The sequence below is a fragment of the Sabethes cyaneus genome, chromosome 3 (assembly GCF_943734655.1).
Source record: "Sabethes cyaneus chromosome 3, idSabCyanKW18_F2, whole genome shotgun sequence".
In the NCBI taxonomy this organism is placed as follows: domain Eukaryota; kingdom Metazoa; phylum Arthropoda; class Insecta; order Diptera; family Culicidae; genus Sabethes; species Sabethes cyaneus.
This window is the reverse complement of record NC_071355.1, coordinates 77,353,970-77,376,636: the sequence shown is the minus strand read 5'-3', so window position 1 is coordinate 77,376,636 and position 22,667 is coordinate 77,353,970. Positions and strand designations below refer to the sequence as shown.

Here is a 22,667-nt window from a genome sequence, read left to right as displayed (position 1 = left end):
ACCAGAATTCTCGCTTCGTGATTGGTTGTTGGAAATGACGTCATCAAAGTAGAAACGGGTTTTCACGCTTCGGCCTATAATTCAGTCAATTTTCAATATATTTCCAAGATATTTACACCAATTGATCGGAAAATCGATTTGGAAAATATTGAAAATATAGAAAACTATTGATTTTCAATGCGCGTCATTGAAAAATTGAAAATAACTCTAACTCGGTCGTACTAGAAATTGTCGCTTTGTGATTGGTTGGAATAATTTCCAATTATTATCGAACAAGTCTTGGTACAATTCAGGAATCACCGAGAAAGTTGATGGAAAGTTCCATTTAATTCTACTATAACAAAGTTACAAGAGAATTAAATGGAATCCTATACCCTACTTCTCGTTGATTGCTAATTGGCTTGAAAATTCCTTATTGAGATGTACCACCAACAGCAATACGAGCGGAGACGCAGTCGTGCACGTCTGCAGTTCCCGGTCGGTCGTATTCATCAGTTGCTGAAGAAAGGAAAGTATGCTGAGCGTATGTTGGAGCTGGAGCACTCGTTTCGCTGCCGTGATGGCTGATCTGGCTGCCGAAGTTCTGGAATTGGCAGGAAATATGCTGCTTGCGACAACAAAACGACAGGATCATCGTCACTTGCAGCTCGCCATCCGCAACAACGAAGAGTTCAACAAATTGCTGTCCGGTGTCACCACTGCTCAGAGAAGTGTCTTTCCGAACATCCAAACTGTTTTGTTGCTGCCCAAAAAGACGGAAAAGAAGGCTTAAATTTCCAACATATCAAGTCGAAAACCCGTTCTTTCAAGAACGAAGCATATGTTCATGAAGATTTAAAGAATTTTCACTCACTGATTTTAATTCTATTTAATTTAGATTGATCTAATTGTTCCCTACTTATAGAATAATTTTAAACGATCACCTCTCGCGCTTTTGTTCGCTTGTTGTTGCTGGTCAATTTGGTCGTCTCGGAAGGTACTAAAGCAGCCAACAAATATACCAGCTCCAACTAAATGTATTCGGTCAAGCGTCAAAATGCATAAAACCAAGGGTTTTATAAAAAGAAATAGTTTTAGTAACATCTTTTGCATCTTCATATGAGAATTTGTTCGTTCTTCAAAGAACGGTTTTCGGTAATTAATGAAACCTAGGAAACTTGGAACTTAGGGCTTTTCACTCGGTTTTCTTTAGCAACACAAATTTATTCATCACCAATCCTACAGTAATAATACGTAACATCCCAGTAAACCATTTGGTTTGTATATCTCTAGTGCAACTGAGGTATGCGAAGTCATATCTGAACGAAAAAGTTATATTTCACGCCATATAAGAACACATATGTACCAAAGTGGAGGCGATATACGTGCGAAAATTTTGACAGCTATTTGTAATTCTATTTTGCGCGGTTTTTATAACACGCAACTAAATACTCCTGAATATATGATTAAGATATAATCAAATATTGCAATTGTCTATCCTGCTTTATAATTCACAGTCATGAATTGTATATGAAGACACGCACGACTGCAAAACAACTTATTGTTCACTTCGATTTGACATACTCTAATCATTATACAATTCCAATGTGAAATTGACATGAAAACGATTTAATGTGAACTTTCTATTACGATTTTGTGTTATCTGGGATAATTTTTCTTTGGCTGTAAAAGGCGAACGGCTCACTGGTAACTTTGCTCTTTTGTTCAGACTGAAATTGAAATGCTCTATTTTATTTTACGTACATGATAGAATAAAGGAACATGAAAAATAGGTGTGGCCGATTCTTGTCGCTTGCTCTGGTACATAACACGAGGTAAGCCGGCGAACAGCATTATTCAAACGCTAGCTGAGCTACTGGCAACATCGTTTGCCTGGGCAAACGAAAGTCACGCTCGACTCGTCCACATCTGCAGTTCCCGGTCAGTCGTGTTTATCGGCTGCTGAGGAAAGGAAAGTATGCTGAGCGTGTGTTGGAGCTGGAGCACTCGTTTCGCTGCCGTGATAAAATATCTAAATATGAAGTTCAGGAATTGGCAGGAAATATGCTGCACGCGACAACAAAACGACCAGAAGCATCCCACATCACTTGCAGCTGGCCACTTGGAGTGGTATTTCTTCGTTGATCGCATAGCTACTGAGGCTTTCCGGCTGATCTGTTGCACCAAGCCGTTGCCCTGGTTAGCGGTTATCGCTATTCCAATTTACCGAACAGAGAATTACGTTAAGTGCGTTAATGCAAGTTTATGGCGAGCTGGAGTTATGATAGTCAAACAATCGGTCCTTTTAGGTCACTCAACGATTGAAGAGTTTATTATATTTTCTTGCAATACCGTCATCCGGGGCGAGATTGTGCCAAAAAAGCATATGTTTTTGTTCTTTAGCTCAGTATACACGCAATTTAGGAACTAAGTTGATTTCAAACCTGTCAAATTATACTAAATTGTTCAATTAACAACTACCGTAGAGATGGTTTAGTTACAATGAAACCTTATTTTACTGGAAGTGCATGAACTTTGGCACAATCTCACCCCTTCTAGGGGGTGTAGGCTAAAAATCTAAACAGTGAACATTAGCATGTTTATAAACAATACACATAAATATCAGTATAAAATAGTTCATATGGGGCTGTCCATGAACTAAGTGGACTATTAGGGGCAGGGGATCGGCCAAAAACAACGCATCATACAAAAAGTATGAACGAAAATAACCCAAAGAGGTCTGAAATAACTAAAAATGAGTTCGTAGTCAATGGACAGCCTTTATATAGCAAGTAGCGTTTCTAGGGTTAACAAGGGGGAGATATATGAAGGGGTGTACCCCAAGGGGGCATACCTATTTGATCATTTAACAATAGTAACCATTACTTCGTTCGAGAACCCGCAGCCGCAGAACATCCCACGCCCCTCCCCATCCTTAAAACTTGCAGTTTATACACGGTATAATATATTCGTCTTATATTAGAGTGTTTATTCAAAGTATCTGAAATTTCCAGAGAAAAAGTAAAAATTAGTTTAAATTATTCAGCAAACATATGATGCTGTTTGCTCTAAAATGGATGATGCAATCTAATCTGTCAAAATATTGTGCTCAATAGTAAGGAATGTGGGTGTACTGGTGTATACTGACGTATTTTTGTTGTGTATATGAAATCCACAAATAGGATCGATCATTATGGCTTGGCACAATCTCACCCCCATGAAACTCGAAAAGTACAAAGTTTCGAAAAATATTATTTTCGTAATCAAAACTTATCCAACGCATAATAACCTTTCAATACAATGTAAATGATTAGTTTATATACCTTCAAAATAGCAAGTTGATGCGATTTCTTGTTTGGGTTGGTTTATGGGTGACATTTTTTACAAGCGTTATTTCCGGGTATTTTTGATCGCGAACTTTGAAGCCCTGTTTGGGCTAAATAGTTTGCTAATATTATCTGTGTTCCACTCTAAGTTATGAATAAATATGTTATGTTCATCATCAGTATGAATTTAGGTCACCAGATTCTATAGATATAATAAATTTTCACAAATAAACATTTTTGGTTTTTGGCCCAATCTCACCCCCGTGGCACAATGTCACCCCGGATGGCGGTACCATAAAGAATTTTTCGCCATTGCGGACGACCAACAAATGACAGAAATAAGTTTTCTGGTCACGGGCCCCTAGTAACAACGGTAGCTGAATTGCAAGAGCAATGGCTGTTTACGGGTTGGTTTAAGGCGATCAAAGCTGCATAAAGTAAGCAATCAAATGGTGTTTAAATAAGCGATGTTTAAGCTACTTTAAGTTTTTCAAACCAGTTCTCTCCCAAAAGCTGATAAAAAAGCTTAATAGTGGATTTTTCTGCTAAACAATCTGGTTCTAAACAACGAACAACCATAAACATCAAACTATTTGACGGCTGCTTAAAGGTTTTAAAATATAGAGTGGAAGCTTTCATTAGGCTCACAGCTTTCAAACTACTTTAAGTCTGCTTAAGGGTGTTAAAGTGGCTTTACAAACTTCTACCAAGTTTTCTTTCGGCTCACAGCACACATACTGTCAGATCATAGACTTTCGCAATTCGGCTGACAGCAAAAGTTTGTCAGTTATCGACATTATCGACTGCTTCACGCTAGGCGGGCTAGGCTTCAGGTGTAATGATATAGACCAAATCATCATACCGTCAATTGACGGATACTGGCGCCCTTGTTTACATTTTAGAAAACTTTCCTTTCCATTTATAGCGAATGTAGCGTGTTTTTTAACATTTTACAGGCATAATGGCTTTTAGATTTAGTCCTAATGCTGTTTAAACTCGGTTTAAACAACAAACTTGCTGTTTAAACAGTTGAAACTTTTTTGGATTCTGCGGTCTGTTTGTAAACAAGGGCGCCAGTATCTGCCAGATGACGTCATCTTGATTTGGTCTATTCTCACTGTCGGTTCTGCAGATGCAAATGGGGTGGATCATACGGTGAGTGCTTATGGATCAAAAGATGGCGGGCTCAATTCCCGGAAAAAAGACGCATTTTTAATTAGCTTAGCTTACTTGTACGAATTAAAGTTATTCGAAACTAAAAATATCGCGTTCACGGCGAAATAAAAATGACGCGTTCCATTTTTTTAAATTTAAAAATAGTTTTTTTTGGCTGCATAAAGGTTGATGAAGCGTTGATTAAGCGAATGGAAAAGTATATTGCAAAACTATTTCTCGTTCTAAAAATAGAATTGACAGCATTGCGCAAATCGGCTATTTAAAAGTGCAAAAAAGTTTCTATTAAGCTTCATTGCAGCTTCGAAAGCAGCTATTAATTAGCCTGAAGCTTTATAAAATCACCAGATTTAGATGTGTAACAGCTGAAAAAAGGTTTTCATTTCTAAACCTAAACCATAGATCAGCCACAGGTTGAATAAAATCAGCTATAAAAGCGTTTGATCAGCCTAAAATTGTTACTTGGGTACCAACGGAAATTCAAAAATTGTGTATTTATTACTTACTAAACGTACTTAACCGGAGATGGCCAGTGATTATTCGCCACTATGCGTAGAAATCCCACAACAAAAATAGGGCCGAATGCAAAACAAAACACAAACTGCGTATAGGCTTTTTCATACAGAAGGGCCAAGCACAAAATGAAAACTTTGTTGCCAGTTTTCACATAAGGCTTTTTCAAATTTGCTTTTTAAGACTCATAAAGTTTTCAAATCGCTATGATGTTTGGTATTATTGTAGATACTTAAAAAAGCTTTGAATATAACCAAAAAACCAGTTTTTTTTTATATTTTGCACTTGGGCCCTATTGAAATGTTGCTCTTGAAATATCGATAATGTTAAATATCGGTAACATCCCTCAGCTGTCACTGTCACTTCAAAAATTTTAACTTCGTGCTGGGTTTCCGAATGTCGACTCGTTCATTCGGGTTTCCGCTCTACTGAAAGCAACACCTGGTTAAAAGTAAGTATTTTTTAATCTGCTTAATTTTCGTTTATCAAGGGTAAATTTTATCGATTATTTGCTGAAGATTTTAGAAAATTGATTTTGTAGTACAAAAAAGTGAAATCTCTGCCATCAATTCATTTTGTTTAATTGATGCTTTTCATTGATAATTTTTTTGCTGATTACCATGTGAAAATTTCGTTACACGTGTCAACTGCAAATTTAAACTAGTGTATTTTTGCAATTATTCCTTTATTTGGGGTATCTTGATAACGGATTTAAAATCAGAATGAAATTAGTTTATAAAGTTTTCCTCTAAAAACGTGCTTACAATCCATATGCTGAAATCGAATTTTTCTAACCTCAACTTGTTTCACAGAATGGCGGACGCAGCTCCAGCCCGTGGTGGATTTAGAGGAGGATTTGGTTCTCGCGGCGGTGGCCGTGGACGAGGTGGTGGTCGCGGACGTGGTCGGGGCCGTGGACGCGGTCGTGGTGGCAAGGAAGACTCCAAGGAATGGGTTCCGGTTACCAAGCTGGGCCGTTTGGTTCGCGATGGAAAAATCCGCACCCTGGAGGAGATCTACCTGTACTCACTGCCGATCAAAGAGTTCGAAATTATCGACTTCTTCCTAAGCCGCTCGCTAAAGGATGAGGTGCTTAAAATTATGCCCGTCCAGAAGCAAACCCGTGCCGGTCAGCGTACACGTTTCAAGGCCTTTGTTGCTATCGGCGATAGCAATGGACACATCGGTTTGGGCGTCAAGTGTAGCAAGGAAGTTGCCACAGCCATCCGGGGTGCGATCATTCTGGCCAAGCTGTCCGTTGTTCCGGTCCGTCGAGGCTACTGGGGTAACAAAATCGGTAAACCCCACACCGTTCCATGCAAGGTAAATAGCGTAAATATTCATAAAACAATATTGAGAGTACTTTTTAAATGATGAGAAAACTAGTAAACTTATGCGGTTTTCACGGATGATGGCTGCATACCATCAACATGACGTTCTAAAGCGTCTGATTGCACTATAAACATTAATAGATGTAATTCAACTTGTGACAAGTTCTAATAAAATATTCTCGTTCAATTACAGGTCAGCGGCAAGTGCGGTTCCGTCTTGGTGCGTTTGATTCCTGCTCCACGTGGTACCGGTATTGTATCGGCTCCGGTTCCCAAGAAACTGCTGCAGATGGCTGGTATCGAGGATTGTTACACTATGACCCGCGGATCTACCACGACTCTGGGTAACTTTGCCAAGGCGACTTATGCTGCCATCGCAAAGACCTACGCTTTCCTTACTCCGGATCTGTGGAAGGATCTACCACTGCTCAAGACTCCGTACCAAGAATACGCTGACTTCCTGGAGAAGACCAGCAAGACCGGACAGCGTATCATCGAGCTGTAAGCTTGTAGGCTTACTATTCGTGTTAAGGGTTACCTGTGCCTAGAAATCAGGTACCCAGTGAAAAATAAAGCCATGTTCACCTTCAGGCGAGAACATTGAAAAAAGTTAGTTTGACTTATTTCCGAAAACTCTTCATACTCTCGCTCAGACTGATCGGTTAGGTATTTATAAGGCCAACTTGGCTATCATTCATATTTCGTTCAGGATTATGGCAGCTGAATCGAATATCGTGAAAGAGTTCCATTTTCGTTGGTTAAGGCCGAGGCAGCGCTAGCATCAAACAGCATTGGTGCGAACGAGAAAGATAGCATTTGGAAAATCTTAAATAACGCTACAAAATAGTTTTTCGAATGCATCATTGTGTGTAAAACCTGTACCTGGTATGACTTGTCACTACAGTTGAATATTCAAAACCATCTAATGAAAGCGCACGCTCATTAAAAGTTTTGCTTTGTCTTTTTTACCTCTAGTGCGCTGGCTTGACCTTAAAGAGGGTGTTACTATTTACTTAAAACTACTGTTTACATTCAAACAAATGTGACCTCTAACGTTGACTCCGCCAACATTTTGGTAAAGCACATGGATGTTGTACAGGGTGTCGCACATTGAGCACAGCAGCCGTTTGGATTTGAAATCCTCACAAATTGAAAATCTCCCAATTCGGAACCACATCGATACACTCACACAGAGCAGTAGGTACAGGACCCGAGACGGCTTTGAATTACGCCATTGATGACTGCATCGGAAAGGACATAGACTTCCATGGTCGGTGCATCCCGTTGTCCTTGTCCTATTCAACGAGTAGTAATTCTGAGTTTTTTGCAACACTTTTGATGGAAAAACAGAGACGGGTTTCTTTAAATTCTATTCACCTAGAACGACCCTTGTGCGGATGATTTTGAATGATAGAATATTTTTATTCTTGTCGTTAAATATATATAGAATTTGCCTTTTTAATATGGAAAATGTGCATATAGATCTTGTGTAGTTCAATGTCGCAGAAGTTTCATTGCAGTTAAAACAGCTGACACTACGCGGACTGAGCCCTTTCCCAACTGGAGGAACTAAGGTGAAACAAAGGAAAGTCCATTGATTTGGCATTATTTTTTTCTCGATGTAAATTTTTGGTTAGAGGCAATGGAACCATTTCCAAATGAACAATTCTAAGAAGTAAATGCACGCTTAGCATGCAACCGTGTCGTCAAAAGACGTGTAAAAATACAAACACTAAAAATTTACGCGAGAAAAAAGCATGTTGCATGCGTATGAATGGAACATTGGACAATAAACGGGGGACAACACTAAAACTGTCGCATTTTCCTTTTGTAAATCCGCTTTCAGTCCGAAAAAACTTGCTCGCACTGAGAACGCTATATACAATTCTAAAAAAAACTATGCTCCGGGGCTCAGCTACGCCTAACTCAATGACAGTCAGCCAAGAAGCATCCGTTCAGTTCAATTGAGCAGAATGAATCCCTTAGCTTAGTGACCTTGCGAGCATTAAGGTGTTGAACTTGTTTTATTGTGAATTGCCATCTAACTGACGTAGCGGTAACAATATAGGTATTCTTTGTAAAACTGATGTGTTAATTATTCACGTCGTACTGGAAAACGAAAAAGCTGTGATTAAATAATTACAAAATAAATCTTCGATAGAATGCTACGGTGTATGCTGCAGAGAAACCACTATATAATTTTATATATAATATTCTCCTTAAACTCAATCTCATTAGAGCCGTACAGTTGGAAAAAATTCAATTTGCACAAGGCCAATTATAGTGTAACTTCTACTATTTCTTATTTGCTCAACATACTAAAAAGCCGACCAAATGTCAAAACCTATCAACTCGTACAACCGTTTTCGTCGAGAGCCGCCCTGTCTCGCGATATCACTACGTCCTATGCTCGCTCAGTCGCTCTAGTAGAACCTAAAAACTATCTTCAGAAGAGGAAAAACCGCAACAGAAGCCGATGTATGTTTTCATCATAATTTTCTTTTTACTGTGCAACGGCTACACTTCGGTATGCCTCTTCCAAAGCAGATTTCTGTTCCGCCGTCAACTGATTTATGCATGCCTGGAAAATATCCGGACTGGCTTCGATCTGCTTGATTATGGCCAACATTCGTGTCGATTCCGGGTGACCGACGGACATTGCCTCTCGATAGAATGCTTCGGCGAAGATGGACACGATCCGGGGCAGGTTGGAGTTGTTATCACCCAACACTACAGGATGGTTCGCCTGAATCAGATCACACAGATATCCGTAAACGTGAATTGCTTCATCGTCATCCTCCACAACGGGCAGCCAAGAAAACCTGTCAAATGAAAACATAAGTTAGCCTATTTGCACAACAAAGGTACCTCTCGCAATCGGTAAGTTAAACGCACTCAGAAAAGGTTAAGCCAAAACGAAATTCCCCAAAAACCGGCATATGCCTTGTTGTAAGACTTGTTCATTTTAATCTCATCATGTTTTACACCAGAATAATTCATTAACCACATATCGTCTACTCACCAGATGGCGATGATTTCGTCCGGACTCGTGATGGCTTTGTTGTTATACTTCAATATCTTGGTTACAGCAGAGATAGCGTTTTCTGTCGGGTTCACATTTTCCGGTTCACGACTGCCCGGCATCATGATGATTTCGACCAACAGCTGGATGGCTTGAGCACACGTCATCGAAAATTGATCGCCACCGAACTGGGAACAAGTAGATTATTTAAATAATATAAGCATTTTATTAGCTAGAAAAAGTCCTCACCTGTGCTAGCACTCCACATCCGTAAACCGCTGCTTGTCGTACTTCCGGCTGTTTGTCCTTAATATATTCCAGCATCGGTTGCAAAAAGTATGCCTGGTATTGCGCACACATTGGTCCACTGTATTCTGTAACGGTAAAATGACAAACATTGAAAATCTCTAATTTGCGAACAGTGTTTTGTTATTTACGACATCATAAGAAGAATGGTCCATTTAATAAAATAAATATAAGAAATATTACAATCCTTTTACAAATAGACGTACGTATTTCGATTAGTACTTGTAATCTTCTTCGGTGTTTAAAACGGACTCTGATTATCTAATACTATAAGCACCTTATTCTGCCTTTCCTTTTTTCCTTCTTTTCCTTTTTCGGGCTATTCAGCTGGTCCCTATAGCGTATAAAACTGTGCGCCGGGCCCTTTTGTGATGCCATCAACAAAGTGTCAGGGAGACTTCAAACACCAATTACCTGATGAGACAGGCAATGACGCCCACTAAACTACAGGTAGAGCCCCAAGCATAGCCGACACGCCTATGCCCACAGGCACAAACACAAACAACCACAAATGAACCAACAGGAAGACAAATCTTGGACCATCAGTAGTTATCAACTTATCGAGACTCGAACCATGGAACAAACTTTATCTCTCATCCCCCCGGTATTTATGCAGGGTCCCAAAATAGGGCTGCATAGTAAATTGAACTCAAGACGACCTGGGTGTTCGCGGTAGTTGACAGAAGCTTTAAAACCTAGGGTCGCACCCAGCTGCCAACCCTCGAGACCACAGAGCTAGTGCGCAATATTTATAACGGGAATCCGTCGTTAAAACTCAAAAACCGACTGCTAGAAATATTATTATTGCGAATTAAATATAATATGGTATAAGAATTGACTTAATTTCCCATCTGCTATCTTAGTACCTCTATTATTGCCCGTGATCATTGTAGAATTCTCCTTCCCCTACTGACCCTAAGCCCCCGGCCGACTCAGTCAATTTGACATTTTTCGTAGATTTATGACTGGTTTACTGGTTCCATTCTAATAAGCTCCGCTCCGAAACCGTCTTTCCCAGCTGACTTATTGTTATTTAGCTGCATGGTGGCCTCTACAATTTCGCCTCTCGTTGGGGCTGGCACCTCTTTCCCGTTTGTTGCACCGTCAAAATCGCTTTCATCGCCGCCATGGTTCTCCGTCTGACTGCAATTCAGAGGTTCATCGAAGTGCTGCTTCCACATTTCGGTCACTTCACGGACGTCCGTCAAAATACTGCCATTCTTATTCCAACACATTTCGGCTCGCGACACAAAGCCTTTGCGGGATCCGTTCAGTTTCTGCTAAAACATTCGCATTTCTTGAGAACGATGCAGCCGCTCCAACTCTGTATATTTCTGCTCTTCCAGGTAGCGCCTTTTCTCCCGGAAGATTTGGTTTCGCTGTATCTTCTTCTGTTTGTGTCTTTCCACGTTCTGACCTGTTGCACTGCGCAACTTGGCCGCCCGCGCAGCGTTCTCCTCATCCATCGCCCTTCTATATTCATAGCTAAAACAATCGTTACGCTGATTCCGTGCCATATTACCGATGGAACTCTCCGTTACACTGCTAATGGCTATGTTGATAGCGTTCCAACAGTCCTCGAAAAGGGCTTCGTCCGGCTCGTCCTCTACCGGCAGCGCAGCTTCGAGTAAGTGCGCGTAGTTTGCGGCGACGTCTGGCTGCTTCAGTGGCGTAAGATTTAACCGAGGCTGACGTCGGTACCGAATGTTGTTCACAACGGAGAGTGTTGGGTATCACTAAGTTGGTCCGAATCAACGTTGGGGCTGGGGGGAGGAGCTCTGTAGTCGCAAGGTAACCGAGTCTGCTTTGACAAGCGAATGGTCATGGGTTCGAATCTTAGTAGAATCAGGCCTATCGATGTCAAAGGGACTTTAGCATGGGTTGATTCTCAGGCCCCTCATCACCTTGCTTCATGCTAAATTGTATATTATCCCGATAAGGCCTATTGACAGTGCAAAAATGACCCTTATAGTAAAATGCACTCGTTAGCTGCGCCAGAGATGGCTATAATTGGGGACAGCGCTGTCATGTGGAACGAGGTGGGAAAAATAGAGAAAGCATTGAAGGAAGGGTACCCAATTACACACAAGCACGCATAAAATTTAAAAAAAAGCATATCGCTCACTCAATAGCGATTATAGCAAAAATAAATGCAGTGCGGATTATACAACAAACACCCGGGCGATATCACAATAGATCAACGATACTGGTGGCAGTGATGAGTCCATGCAGGAAAAAAAACGTTGGCGCTGCGATAGGATCGGACATCGATGTCTGAGAAGTGCCGACAGTCGATCAAAACGTCGTCGATCTGTGATTCTGACATTCAGCTACAAGACATTCCAAGTGGATTGTAATCAGGTGGTTCAGATTCAAGTTTTACGAGAAGTCGAATTTTGACGTCGGTATCTTTGCAGATTTTAGACCGCAGATGAAAACTAAACTTCAACTAAACTAGCATGATCGAATAATTAAGAAATTTCTGGAGAACTGGAACACTTAGACTGCGCAGTATAAGCCGCATCTTCGCTGGATTAACCCACCTTGTGCCGTCCTTCCTGAAGAGATCTTTATATGTTGAAAACCAACAATCGAAAGCCATTCCGTCTTTCGGATCATAGTGAAACTTCTTGATACTAGATGAAAGGTATTCAATAGTTTGATCTGAAGAGTTTCGTGGCGATGCTTTTGGCCCTGCTATGCTATGACTTATTCTAGAAGCTTCAGCAGATGTTGTAGAATCGAACCGAATAACCTCGGCCAGTGAGGATTCTGGAATATTATCGCCTCTTAAATAACTTTGGACACTTTACGTGCCGACCGGTTTCGGGTTACCCATCTACGGGGCCGAGACCAACTACGTTTCTTACGTTAACACGACTACGTAATTGATGTAAAATCATGATTATCGCATTCTTTATTAGAACTAATGGAGTCCCCGAGCCACCCGACCAAGTCGACTTTCCTGATGCTTCCTGTCTACATATTCGTCAAGTTCCGGATGGTTCCTGCCAACAGAGTCGTCCTGCTCCTTCGGTCGTGGTTGGTGACGGGATCTCCCGACAACCACTCTCAGGCAAGTACGGTGCCGTTTTGGACGTGACTCCTCCTGATCTTTCGAACGCTTCCTGCTCGTCTCAACTATCTCCAGGATGATCATTACCTGTAGGTCATACGGTGCGCATTGAAGCTGACATTATAGAAGCCTCCGAGTTTCGGCCCGCGTTTAGCAGTGGTACTGTTTTTGCTGCGAACAGCTCGGGCTCTCCACGTGAAAGGAGTACTTTTTTGGAACTATCAACACACACCAGTGACACGGATGGCATTAGAGCGTACTATCAGAATGTGCGAGGTCTAAGAACTAAAGTAGACGACCTGTTCCTTGCATCTAATGACTGCTGCTATGATCTAATCATGATAACTGAAACCGGATTAGATGGCTGCATCAATTCCCTTCAGCTGTTTGGATCCGCCTTCAACGTTTATCGATGTGATCGTAGCTAAAAGAATAGTCACAAAAGCTCTTTTGGTGGCGTATTGATTGCCGTTGCCCAACAGTTTCCTAGTTCGATGGTCGATCTAAACCACGGAAGTTGTCTCGAACAAGTCTGCGTTTTTGCTGTTGTCAGAGGCACGAAGTTTTTGCTTGTAGCAGTTTACATCCCTCCCGGTAGAAGCAAGGTAGTCAGGTTCATAGACGAGCATATTCTCTCGTTCTCTCGATTCGTGAGCTACGTGAGAAAGAGGTTTCTGACCACAGAATTGTGGTTTTCTTGGTTTAATGGGGAGGATGGAGTACAATACGACAATTCCCTCATGCTTTCTGCTGGTAGTGCTGCTGTGGTTGATGGATTCGAATTCCTAAATTCAAAACAAGTAAATCCACTGTGTTATTACCTTGGACGGACACTCGACCTCGTGTACTGCCTTCCTGATCAAGAGATCTCAGTGATTTGCGCAATATCTCCGCTGCTTCCAGTCGATCCTCACCATCCTCCATTGGATTTATTTTTGCCCATAGTGGTAGATCCCGTTGACGCTCCTGCTGTCAATGTCGGAATGGCACCTCTAAATTATCGTCGTATAAACTTTGAGGCACTTGATGAATACCTTTCTTCTCTGGACTGGGCTGCATTATTGGGTGAGATGGACGTGGACGATATGACAGTGCAGTTTTGCAATGCTGTCTGCACTTGGCTGAATGGAAATGTACCTAGAGTTAAACCTCCTTTAAAACCTGCTTGGAGTAACAATGAGCTGCGCAGATTGAAACGGCATCGTAACGCTAAACAGAGACTACGATAGAAGCAAGCAACGTAAAGCAACGAACACCGCTAAATAAACGCGCTTTCAAAGATGCCAGTGACGCTTACCGTAGGTTGAACAGTTCTCTTTACAAATCCTGTGTACTGCGGGTGCAATTTGGTTTGCGAAATAATCCTAAAAGCTTTTGGACATTCATAAACTCCAAGAGGAAAAACTTTTCCATTCCTTCTAGTGTGATCCTGGGTGGAATGGAATCCTCGACAATTACCGAATCTTGTGAATTGTTTGCCAATCATTCGCGTTCGCGAGTGGCTGTACTACACAATCTGATGCTGAAATGGCTGCGTCGGATGTCCCTGATGGTGCAGTTGATCTGAATATTTTTGACATCTCTCCAGATATGGATATTGCTGGTGCCAAGAAATTGAAGAACTCGTACTCACCTCACCTGGTCCCGATGGTATTCCAGCTATTATTCTCTGCGGCTGCGCTACTGCTGTTGCCCTGCCCTTCAGTCGGATTTTTAACAAATCGTTTGATCAGCGGAAGTTTCCTACGCTGTGGAAACAGTCCTATATGTTTCCCGTATTCAAGAAGGGAGGAAAACGAGACGTAAGGAACTACAGAGGCATTACAAGTCTTTCTGCTGGATCAATGCTTTCTGAAATCATCGTCAGTAGTGTAATCCTGAACAGCACCAGAAACTACATATCAGTTGACCAGCATGGTTTTATGCCGGGTCGTCCTGTGTCGACTACCTTGATCGAATTCACCAGTACCTGCATCTCACAAATGGAAGCCGGAACGCAAATCGATGCTGTGTACACAGATATTAAGGCAGCGTTCGACACAGTAGATCATCAAATACTCTTGCACAAGCTCTCTTATCTGGGTGTTTCTGATAGACTGACTTCGTGGTTAAGCTCATATCTTACAGACCGTACTTTACGTGCCTTTACGTACTTTGCTTTTCGCCTTGTACTTTAACGATATTGCTATTCTGCTAGATTCCGGATGCGTACTGGTATATGCCGATGATCTAAAGATCTATCTAATTGTGAAATCTGTTGACGATTGCCGCCGATTGCAAACACTGCTGCACATCTTCGCTGATTGGAACAGAAACAAGCTAACAATAAGCAATGCCAAATGTGTTGCAATATCATTTCATAGTTGTAATGTGCCTATCTCATTTGACTATCAGATAAACGGTGTTGTTCTAGAACGCGTCGATCAGATTAATGATCTTGGAGTTCTGTTGGATAACAAGCTCACGTTCAACCAACAATATGCTGCTGTCATCTCAAGAGCTTCGCAGCAACTGGGATTCATCACAAAAATCGCTCGTGACTTTAAAGATCCGCATTGCTTGAAAGCATTGTACTGCGCATTAGTACGACCAATACTTGAAAACGCCTGTATCATCTGGAATCCCCATAACTTGTGCTGGACAGCTAGAATAGAACGTGTGCAACGAAGATTCCATCTTTAAACAAAATAATGTCTGATGATGCATAATCTTGTTATTGTTTACTATCTTCTTTGCCGTTGTTGGCACCGGAACGTTGTAGCCGTTGACCGGATAACATTAGGTGGTGAACCTCCAACATCAAACTTTAATTTATCGCTTTTGGCTCCAGCGGTTACGCCATATAATCTATTTCTGGGTGTATTTGGTCCTTTTCCGAGGTGGGTAAACGCCATTCTGATTTTCGATCAAAAGCATTTCGATCAAGGGCCCTACAGTCGGTGTAAAAAACGTTTCGATCCTCTGCGGTTTTGAAACAGTTGGACCCACAAAACAGAACCGGAAGTCCAAAATGATCAAAGGTGGTTCAAATTCTTTTTTAGATTTTGTCTCCTTTTGGAAGATTGCTTGTTTACGAAAAGAAAAACATAATTGCCCTTGTCATATTCGAACGAAGGGTGTTGTGAACCATTTTTGGTAGATAATATAAGAGAAACAGAAAGCAAATCTCATAAACCAGACGTCGGGAGTGACTCAGCCGGCGCCAGTAATAGAGGGGTGCCAGCATCATATTCAAAACAGTACCTAATTGAATTATGTAGATTGTAGATTTGCAGAGTTGTAGATTTTTCTTAAGCATTAACAAAATTTTAGCTACAAACAAGCACCCGCAAATAATATCCCGTCAGCAGCACAATTTTAACGATAATTTTTTAAAATTGAAAGTAATTAAAGTACTAGCTGAGAAAGTCCAAAAGCATTTTGCATGCAAACTTTTTCGTTGCTTAAAAGAAATTCACAAAAAATAACCCATTCTATCCCTTATCTTTCCGCTTCTATACGCAGTTTTAAAAAAAAATCCTTGTTCCATTAGGTAAGACCAAAATAAAAGAAAGATGGATCGACATTACTATGGTGCAGCAAAAATATAACTGCAAGCTGAATCCTGTTATCGCCGCCTGACAACAGTTATTCTTCGTTGCAGGTTTACTTATTAGATTTTTACTGGACACAATGTGTCTTGATCAATCAATTCGTATTAATAATTATTAATCAAAAGACACATCTTGTTCGTGTTACAGACTACCGGTTCGAGTAACAATGGTTCATATTTCTGTATGTATCGCACAATCAGTGGAATAAAATGAAAAACAACGTCTGGAAATAATTAACATCAATCAAATTTTTAGCGCTCACAGCGCAAAAAAAATGCTTTCAAAAACAACAAAACTTGCTCTTCTCTATACCCTCCTTTATCCAGAACCAGTTTGAGTAGACAGATCATGCTATCTGAAATGCAACTTAACGCCACACAGCTATATAGATAATGCCCCAAAATAACACAAAGCAACTCATTTAAGCGAAACAGACGGTATGGAAAAGAAAAAAAAAGATACATACCTGTGTACATACATCGCGAGTTGCATTCGGCACCGACCGAAATTTGCCCATGTGATGAGTCATCCGATAATCAGGTGAAACGTTCGTTCGACGGAATTAGACGGCAAAAATGAAAAGAAATGTGCAAAAAACTTGTGTTAAAGACTTTCATTTGTTCAATATTTAATGCTTTTCGCTAGAGCACACGTGATATCAGAAAAGGTTAAGCCAATAATATTCAAAGAGTCTCGTAATCACACTGGTGTGTCATACATTGAACACGTCATCATTTAGAATAGAAATTATAGAAAGATCCTTAGAAACTGTAATTAGATAGTGTATAACTTACCAATCAGATCGTCAAATATGCATAGTCCCCATTGTCGATCAGCCCATGTTTTGGTTGGATCCAACAGCTTGACAAAGTGTGGTACAACACGCTGGAAAAAGGGCAAAAATCCATCCTTGTAGGTTAGGAACAGCGCATGTATGATGTCAGATATTCTCGATAGCAGATAGATGTCCGCGTCGTCTTCCTCAGCTAGTTGCTCTTCAACACCGTCATCGTAGTCTTCCTCTTTGCGAGCCAGAGCACGCTTTTCCTCCTTTTGAAAGTGTTGATTCATGAATTTATCAATGAGCTTGAGCACTTCATCCATTGCTTCCGTTGAAAGGCATGCAGCACCAAGGGTTTCAATACATTTGGCAAGCGAGTGAAGAAGTTCAGCTTGCACGTCTGGTTCCGGCTCGGAATCGATTGCCTTAAGAAGTTCCGGACAGATATAGAGCCACATACCTTCCAAATAAGTGGGACCCTTGATTTTGGCACAATCCAGAAGGTACGGTAACGACTCAGCTGCTGCCGTACGGACACCATCGTGGAAATAAAATTTCAACATCGGAACCATCAGGCGAACAACCTCTTCGGCATAATTGGCGAACCCATCCTTCAGCTCACGAGCATAGCAAACCAACATTTCACACGCAGAAGCTTTATCTTCCAGACCAGCGGTGCGGATTCCAAAGTTTTGCTGTTCACCCAAGTTGACAAACTGCCAGTCATTATCGCTTTCCACGTCCTGCACTTCGTCGTTATCCAACAGAGCAACTTCCGGTTTCATCGATGCGGTCCTCATAACCGGTCCCATTACCAGTGGCAAATACTGCTCGAACTGTTTGCCAAGAATCTTGCAAATACGAGCCCAAGCCGAAATCAAATACGAAGTCTGCGGATCATCATCCGGCAAATCTCCCTCAGTGTGGGTCTTCAACAGCATGTCCATCACATCGGAAGCGTCGGACATAAATTTCTCTGCTCCAACGGCAAGGCCAATCAATGACACACATTCAATCGTCTTTCCACGTAGCAACCGCAATTCGTCGGTGTTTCCGTTCTGAATAATGTATTTCAGGCAAGGCATCAATCGATCGTAGTAGCCAACAAAGTCCTTCTCTGTGGTGTCGGCAACCGAAGCGATCGTAGTAACCACCTGCTCCAATACCAGTTTAGTACCTTTCTCCACTAATTCCTTGAATTTGGTGGTTAAGATTGCTTCGAGCTTAGCCATGATACCTGTGGTGGGACGAAAGTAATTATTTTAATGGTTGTCTAGTCAATCAAAGAACTTTAAAACATCTTTTTAGTTAGAACATGGTTGTGCTTTGCCAATCGCGTTCAAATACTAAAGTCTGCAACACATCTAAACCTCTCTAGGACAAAATGACTTTAATTTATGTGTGAAAGCAGGATTTGAAAAAGCTCTAAATTTAAAAGAACTTCAAGAACCTCACACAATACAATCGTATTTAAATCATTTAAACACTTACCGTCAAGATAACGGGTGAGAATATTCTTCGGGCAATCTTCACTGAAATTAACCAGCGCTGCTCCAGCGTGCGCTTGCACACGTGGATTCTGCACGTCATCCAGCAAGCTCAACAAACCGGGAATAACCTGCTCGTGAAACTTTTTCTCGAAAATTGGCGCGAAATCGGTCGCCATTTGTCCGATCGCATTGCATGCGGCATAGCGCACCCTTGGGTGTGGATCCATCAGGAACTTCAGAACACCTTGCATGATGTTCTCCAGCATAGCTTCCATCTGTTTGTGGCATCCTTCGCCGGCTGCCGAAATTGCCATCAGAGCTGCATGTCGTTGTTTCCAGTCCGGATTATTGAGCATGTTTGGAATATTACCAACAATGTGAGGCAGCACCGCTTTGCCGCCGAGACCGCATGCAAGTCTGTCTAGAGCCGATTCGGCGATTACGTTATTATCGCTTGTATCGTCTTCGCATATTTCATCCGACACGGACCACTCCTCGTCATCTTCCAGATCAGTCATCATCTGCAGCACCAATGGAATGAGCGAAGCAACATATTTTTCCGCCCGCTTGCGAACCATTGCTGGGGCATTCTCCGATAGCGATACCATCACTTCGAGTGCCAGATGACGCCAACTGTCCTCCACCTCCGAGCTGCTGAATACTTTCATGCACATCTCGAAAATTGGCTCTAGTTGTGGGCGCAAAAACTTCGGGACACTCTCAGCCATATCAATCAGCAATTTAATCAACGTTTGGTCATCTTGTTGGTCGATGCTCTCAGCCGTGATCATGATAACACGAGGCAACAAGTCGTTAAACTGTCGTTGGACGTCCTCCTCTTTATCATGCAATAAAATAAAGGCACCGACAGCTCGAACTGCCTGGAAACGAACCTCTGGATCTGACGACGGGTCCAAATATTTAATCAACATTTGCTTAATCAATTGCAAATGTTGCGCCTGCTGGTTGCCGAAGATTCCAGGAACCGAAGAGAAAATTCGCAGTGCTGATTCCTGCATTTGTACGCTCGGAGCACTGGCGCACTGGAATAGAAACTGTAGGAATTCCGGCCACTGGTTGTTACCGTCGTCATCGATTAGGTTGCGTGCCACTTCAGCTACCACTTCACAGATCTTCCGTCGCAAGGTTGGACTCTCGTTTTGCTGCAGAGTGATTAATACCTGCTGCTTTAATTGTTCCTTCGATTCCGGCGGCAATGGATTGTAGAAATCCTGGAATTCAGCGGAGAACAATCGGCGCAGCAGGACGGCCGCCATCATGCGAGCTTCCTCGGACATTTGCGGATTCTGGATTGCGCCTAACAAATGTGTTACCTTGCCATCGCATGGTATGTTGTTGTATGCTTCCTGTGGAATGAAATTTTTCAGAAAGTGAAATTAAAGTGATTGTTAATATACAGTTATTTGACATTTTCTCATTGTGGTAATTGCATTGAAATTATCATTTTACTTCATATTTATTGGACACCTAAATGAAAACTAATCATGCCAAATTTTTATATTTTCAATCACAACCTTAAACTCAGTGTCTACGTTGAAGGTACATGATGTCGGTACGTTTTCCTTTAATTCAATATTCAAATATGGTACTATAACTATATATAATATCAACTTTCAGTAGAAATCGATCAACATTCATATAACATAAAATCATTTATAATCATTACAAACGACAATTTTAATAATTTTTGAGAGAGCATTATTACAAATTTCAAGCTACTACGTAATTGCTAATTTTCTGAATTTTATTATGTAAATGTATATTTCCTATAAAAAAATACTATTAGTAAATTTGCTTCCGTAAAAATCGAAGTGATCATTTATTACTAATTCATATTTCAATTTAATATTTATATTAATGATTTTTGCAATTGATGTACCATCTCTAAGGATTAATGGTTTTGGTTGAAAATTAAACATAAAAGATTACTAGGAAAAGTCGTAATAAACTAAACTGCATATTATTATTATCTTTGTAACTATACATGGATCTCTGTTCGTGGCAAAAACTTTCAACTATAAAACAATTTCACACTTTTTTCCGGAACAAACCATTTTCGATCATTATTTTCTCAATCATGTTCCTTACTTTTTCACGGTCACACGCGCAACGAAGGCTGAATCACAATTTTCACTTGTTCGTAGTTCTTCTTTACACTACCTTCCGGAAGCAAGTTTCCTACTAATGGTTCACTAGGATCAACCATTTCAGTATCTACAACGGTCTTTCACGATCCAGAAAAACTCCAGAGAAACTTCTCACTATCCTTTCAGACAGTAAAAAAGGCCATAGAAATGAAAAAAAATATTTTCTGCAGAAAACACGTTGTCGCCACGAACAAGCAACAATCGACGATGGAAAAAGTAAAACCACTTCCGTGCCCGAACCCTTCCAGAAACGCCTGGATGGCGCACGATCGAAGCCAATTTTTACGGCAAAACTTGCCGGATACCTTCAAGCACCGGAAAAACGTACCTCCGCTTGCGTTCGAACATCGTTGTCGGTCGAGAGCAGGGAATTTAGCAGCTGGTGAAACTGAACCTGATCCGCAGCCATTATTTCGCATTTACAAAAGAGAACCACAAACTGACGGAACGTTCAAGGATAGAATACCGCGCGACGCAAGGAAAAAGCAAGCAGCTGGTGTGCTGCGGTGTGTAGTGCGAACGGTACGAACAGAGTAGAACGGCGTAAGCGCGGACACGAGTTAGAAAAGGCGCCGAATAGTGGCGGCTGCAGCGGCTTAAACGCGATTTCCCTGTCACGGATTGGGCTTGCCAGATGCAAGCTGGGCGGCTTTGGTAAGGGACTTTCAGCGGTATTATCGATGCAATCAGTGATGCCAGATTCCTTTAGCGCAATATGGTTTTGGTTCACACTTAAGCGGGGTACGCTGATGCTGAAAAGTAATGGGTAAAAAGGGTAAAAAGATAGGACAAGAAATGCTCAAGAAATTGATTTCTTTTACGATTTCTTAAGCAGTACGCACCTCATAAGAAATATTATTTCACGTCCAGATGACGTTGGTTTACACGCAAGTGAATTAAAACGTCACTTTTCCGTACGGAATAATATCCGGCGCAATTATTACCACAAGAAAAAATGACAGGTGGTTGCTTGCATTGGAGTTGTCAAAATTTCTTCGGTAAAGCGGGGTACGCTGCTGAAAAGAAAACAGCTCAAGAAAAAATCTTGCTATTTACCGAAGAAATTTTGACAACTCCAATGCAAGCAACCACCTGTCATTTTTTCTTGTGGTAATAATTGCGCCGGATATTATTCCGTACGGAAAAGTGACGTTTTAATTCACCTGCATGTAAAACTGCGCCATCTGAACGTGACATAATATTTCTTATGAAGTGCGTACTGCTTAAGAAATCGTAAACGAAATCGATTTCTTGAGCATTTCTTGTCCTATCTTTTTACCCATTACTTTTCAGCAGCGTACCCCGCTTAAATAACAAGATTTTTTCTTGAGCTGTTTTCTTTTCAGCAGCGTACCCCGCTTTAGAAAAAAGCACCAAATTCGGTAAAATTTTACCGAAATTTAAACAGCTGAATGTTCGGTAAAATTTTTTATATAGAGCTTGCTAAGCCCAGTGCAAAAGGCTACAAAAACTTATCGTTTATCACTCGAACTAGAGTGACTATATACAGAGTGGCGACAATGTCAAAATTGAAATGATAATTATCTGTCAGTGTCATTCCAATCGAGCAGACGACCTATCCAACGCGTATGCAGGAAAGAGAAAGAAAAACCTTGGAAATACCGCATTGCATACATTTGGGATGACTTGTCGCCACTCTATATCCAGCTTTTTACGCGCTGTAATGGCGGACGCTATAAATTGTGCTCGTAATATGTGAACAATCTTTTTGACAACTCTGCATACATCAAAACTGGGCACTCTTCTCCTGTACGGCAGTGTTGCTCTTTCTTTCGTTTACGCAAAAGAAGGAAGGCAATAGTTTTGTTTACATTTCGCACAGTTTTGCTTTTCTTTCTTTGGCGTAAACGAAAGAAAGAGCACGGTAGTGTTGCATAAGAAAAGTGCC

General features: G+C 41.2%; 2 protein-coding genes across 2 annotated transcripts; one reads left to right on the top strand and one right to left on the bottom strand.

The window, feature by feature from the left end:
- Positions 1-5,409: 5,409 nt before the first annotated feature.
- On the top strand, positions 5,410-6,892 carry LOC128741669 (40S ribosomal protein S2). Its single transcript, XM_053837631.1, has 3 exons — positions 5,410-5,442; positions 5,804-6,314; positions 6,516-6,892. The coding sequence occupies exons 2-3, from the start codon at positions 5,805-5,807 to the stop codon at positions 6,825-6,827; spliced, it is 822 nt and encodes a 273-aa protein (XP_053693606.1). The 5' UTR covers positions 5,410-5,442; position 5,804; the 3' UTR covers positions 6,828-6,892.
- An 829-nt stretch (positions 6,893-7,721) lies between these two features.
- Positions 7,722-21,260, bottom strand: LOC128742451 (importin-5). The gene is made up of 6 exons (XM_053838819.1): positions 21,087-21,260; positions 18,592-19,957; positions 17,114-18,337; positions 9,594-9,718; positions 9,345-9,532; positions 7,722-9,144 (listed from the first exon to the last, which is right to left on the bottom strand). The coding sequence occupies exons 1-6, from the start codon at positions 21,165-21,167 to the stop codon at positions 8,826-8,828; spliced, it is 3,303 nt and encodes a 1,100-aa protein (XP_053694794.1). The 5' UTR covers positions 21,168-21,260; the 3' UTR covers positions 7,722-8,825.
- Positions 21,261-22,667: the final 1,407 nt, after the last annotated feature.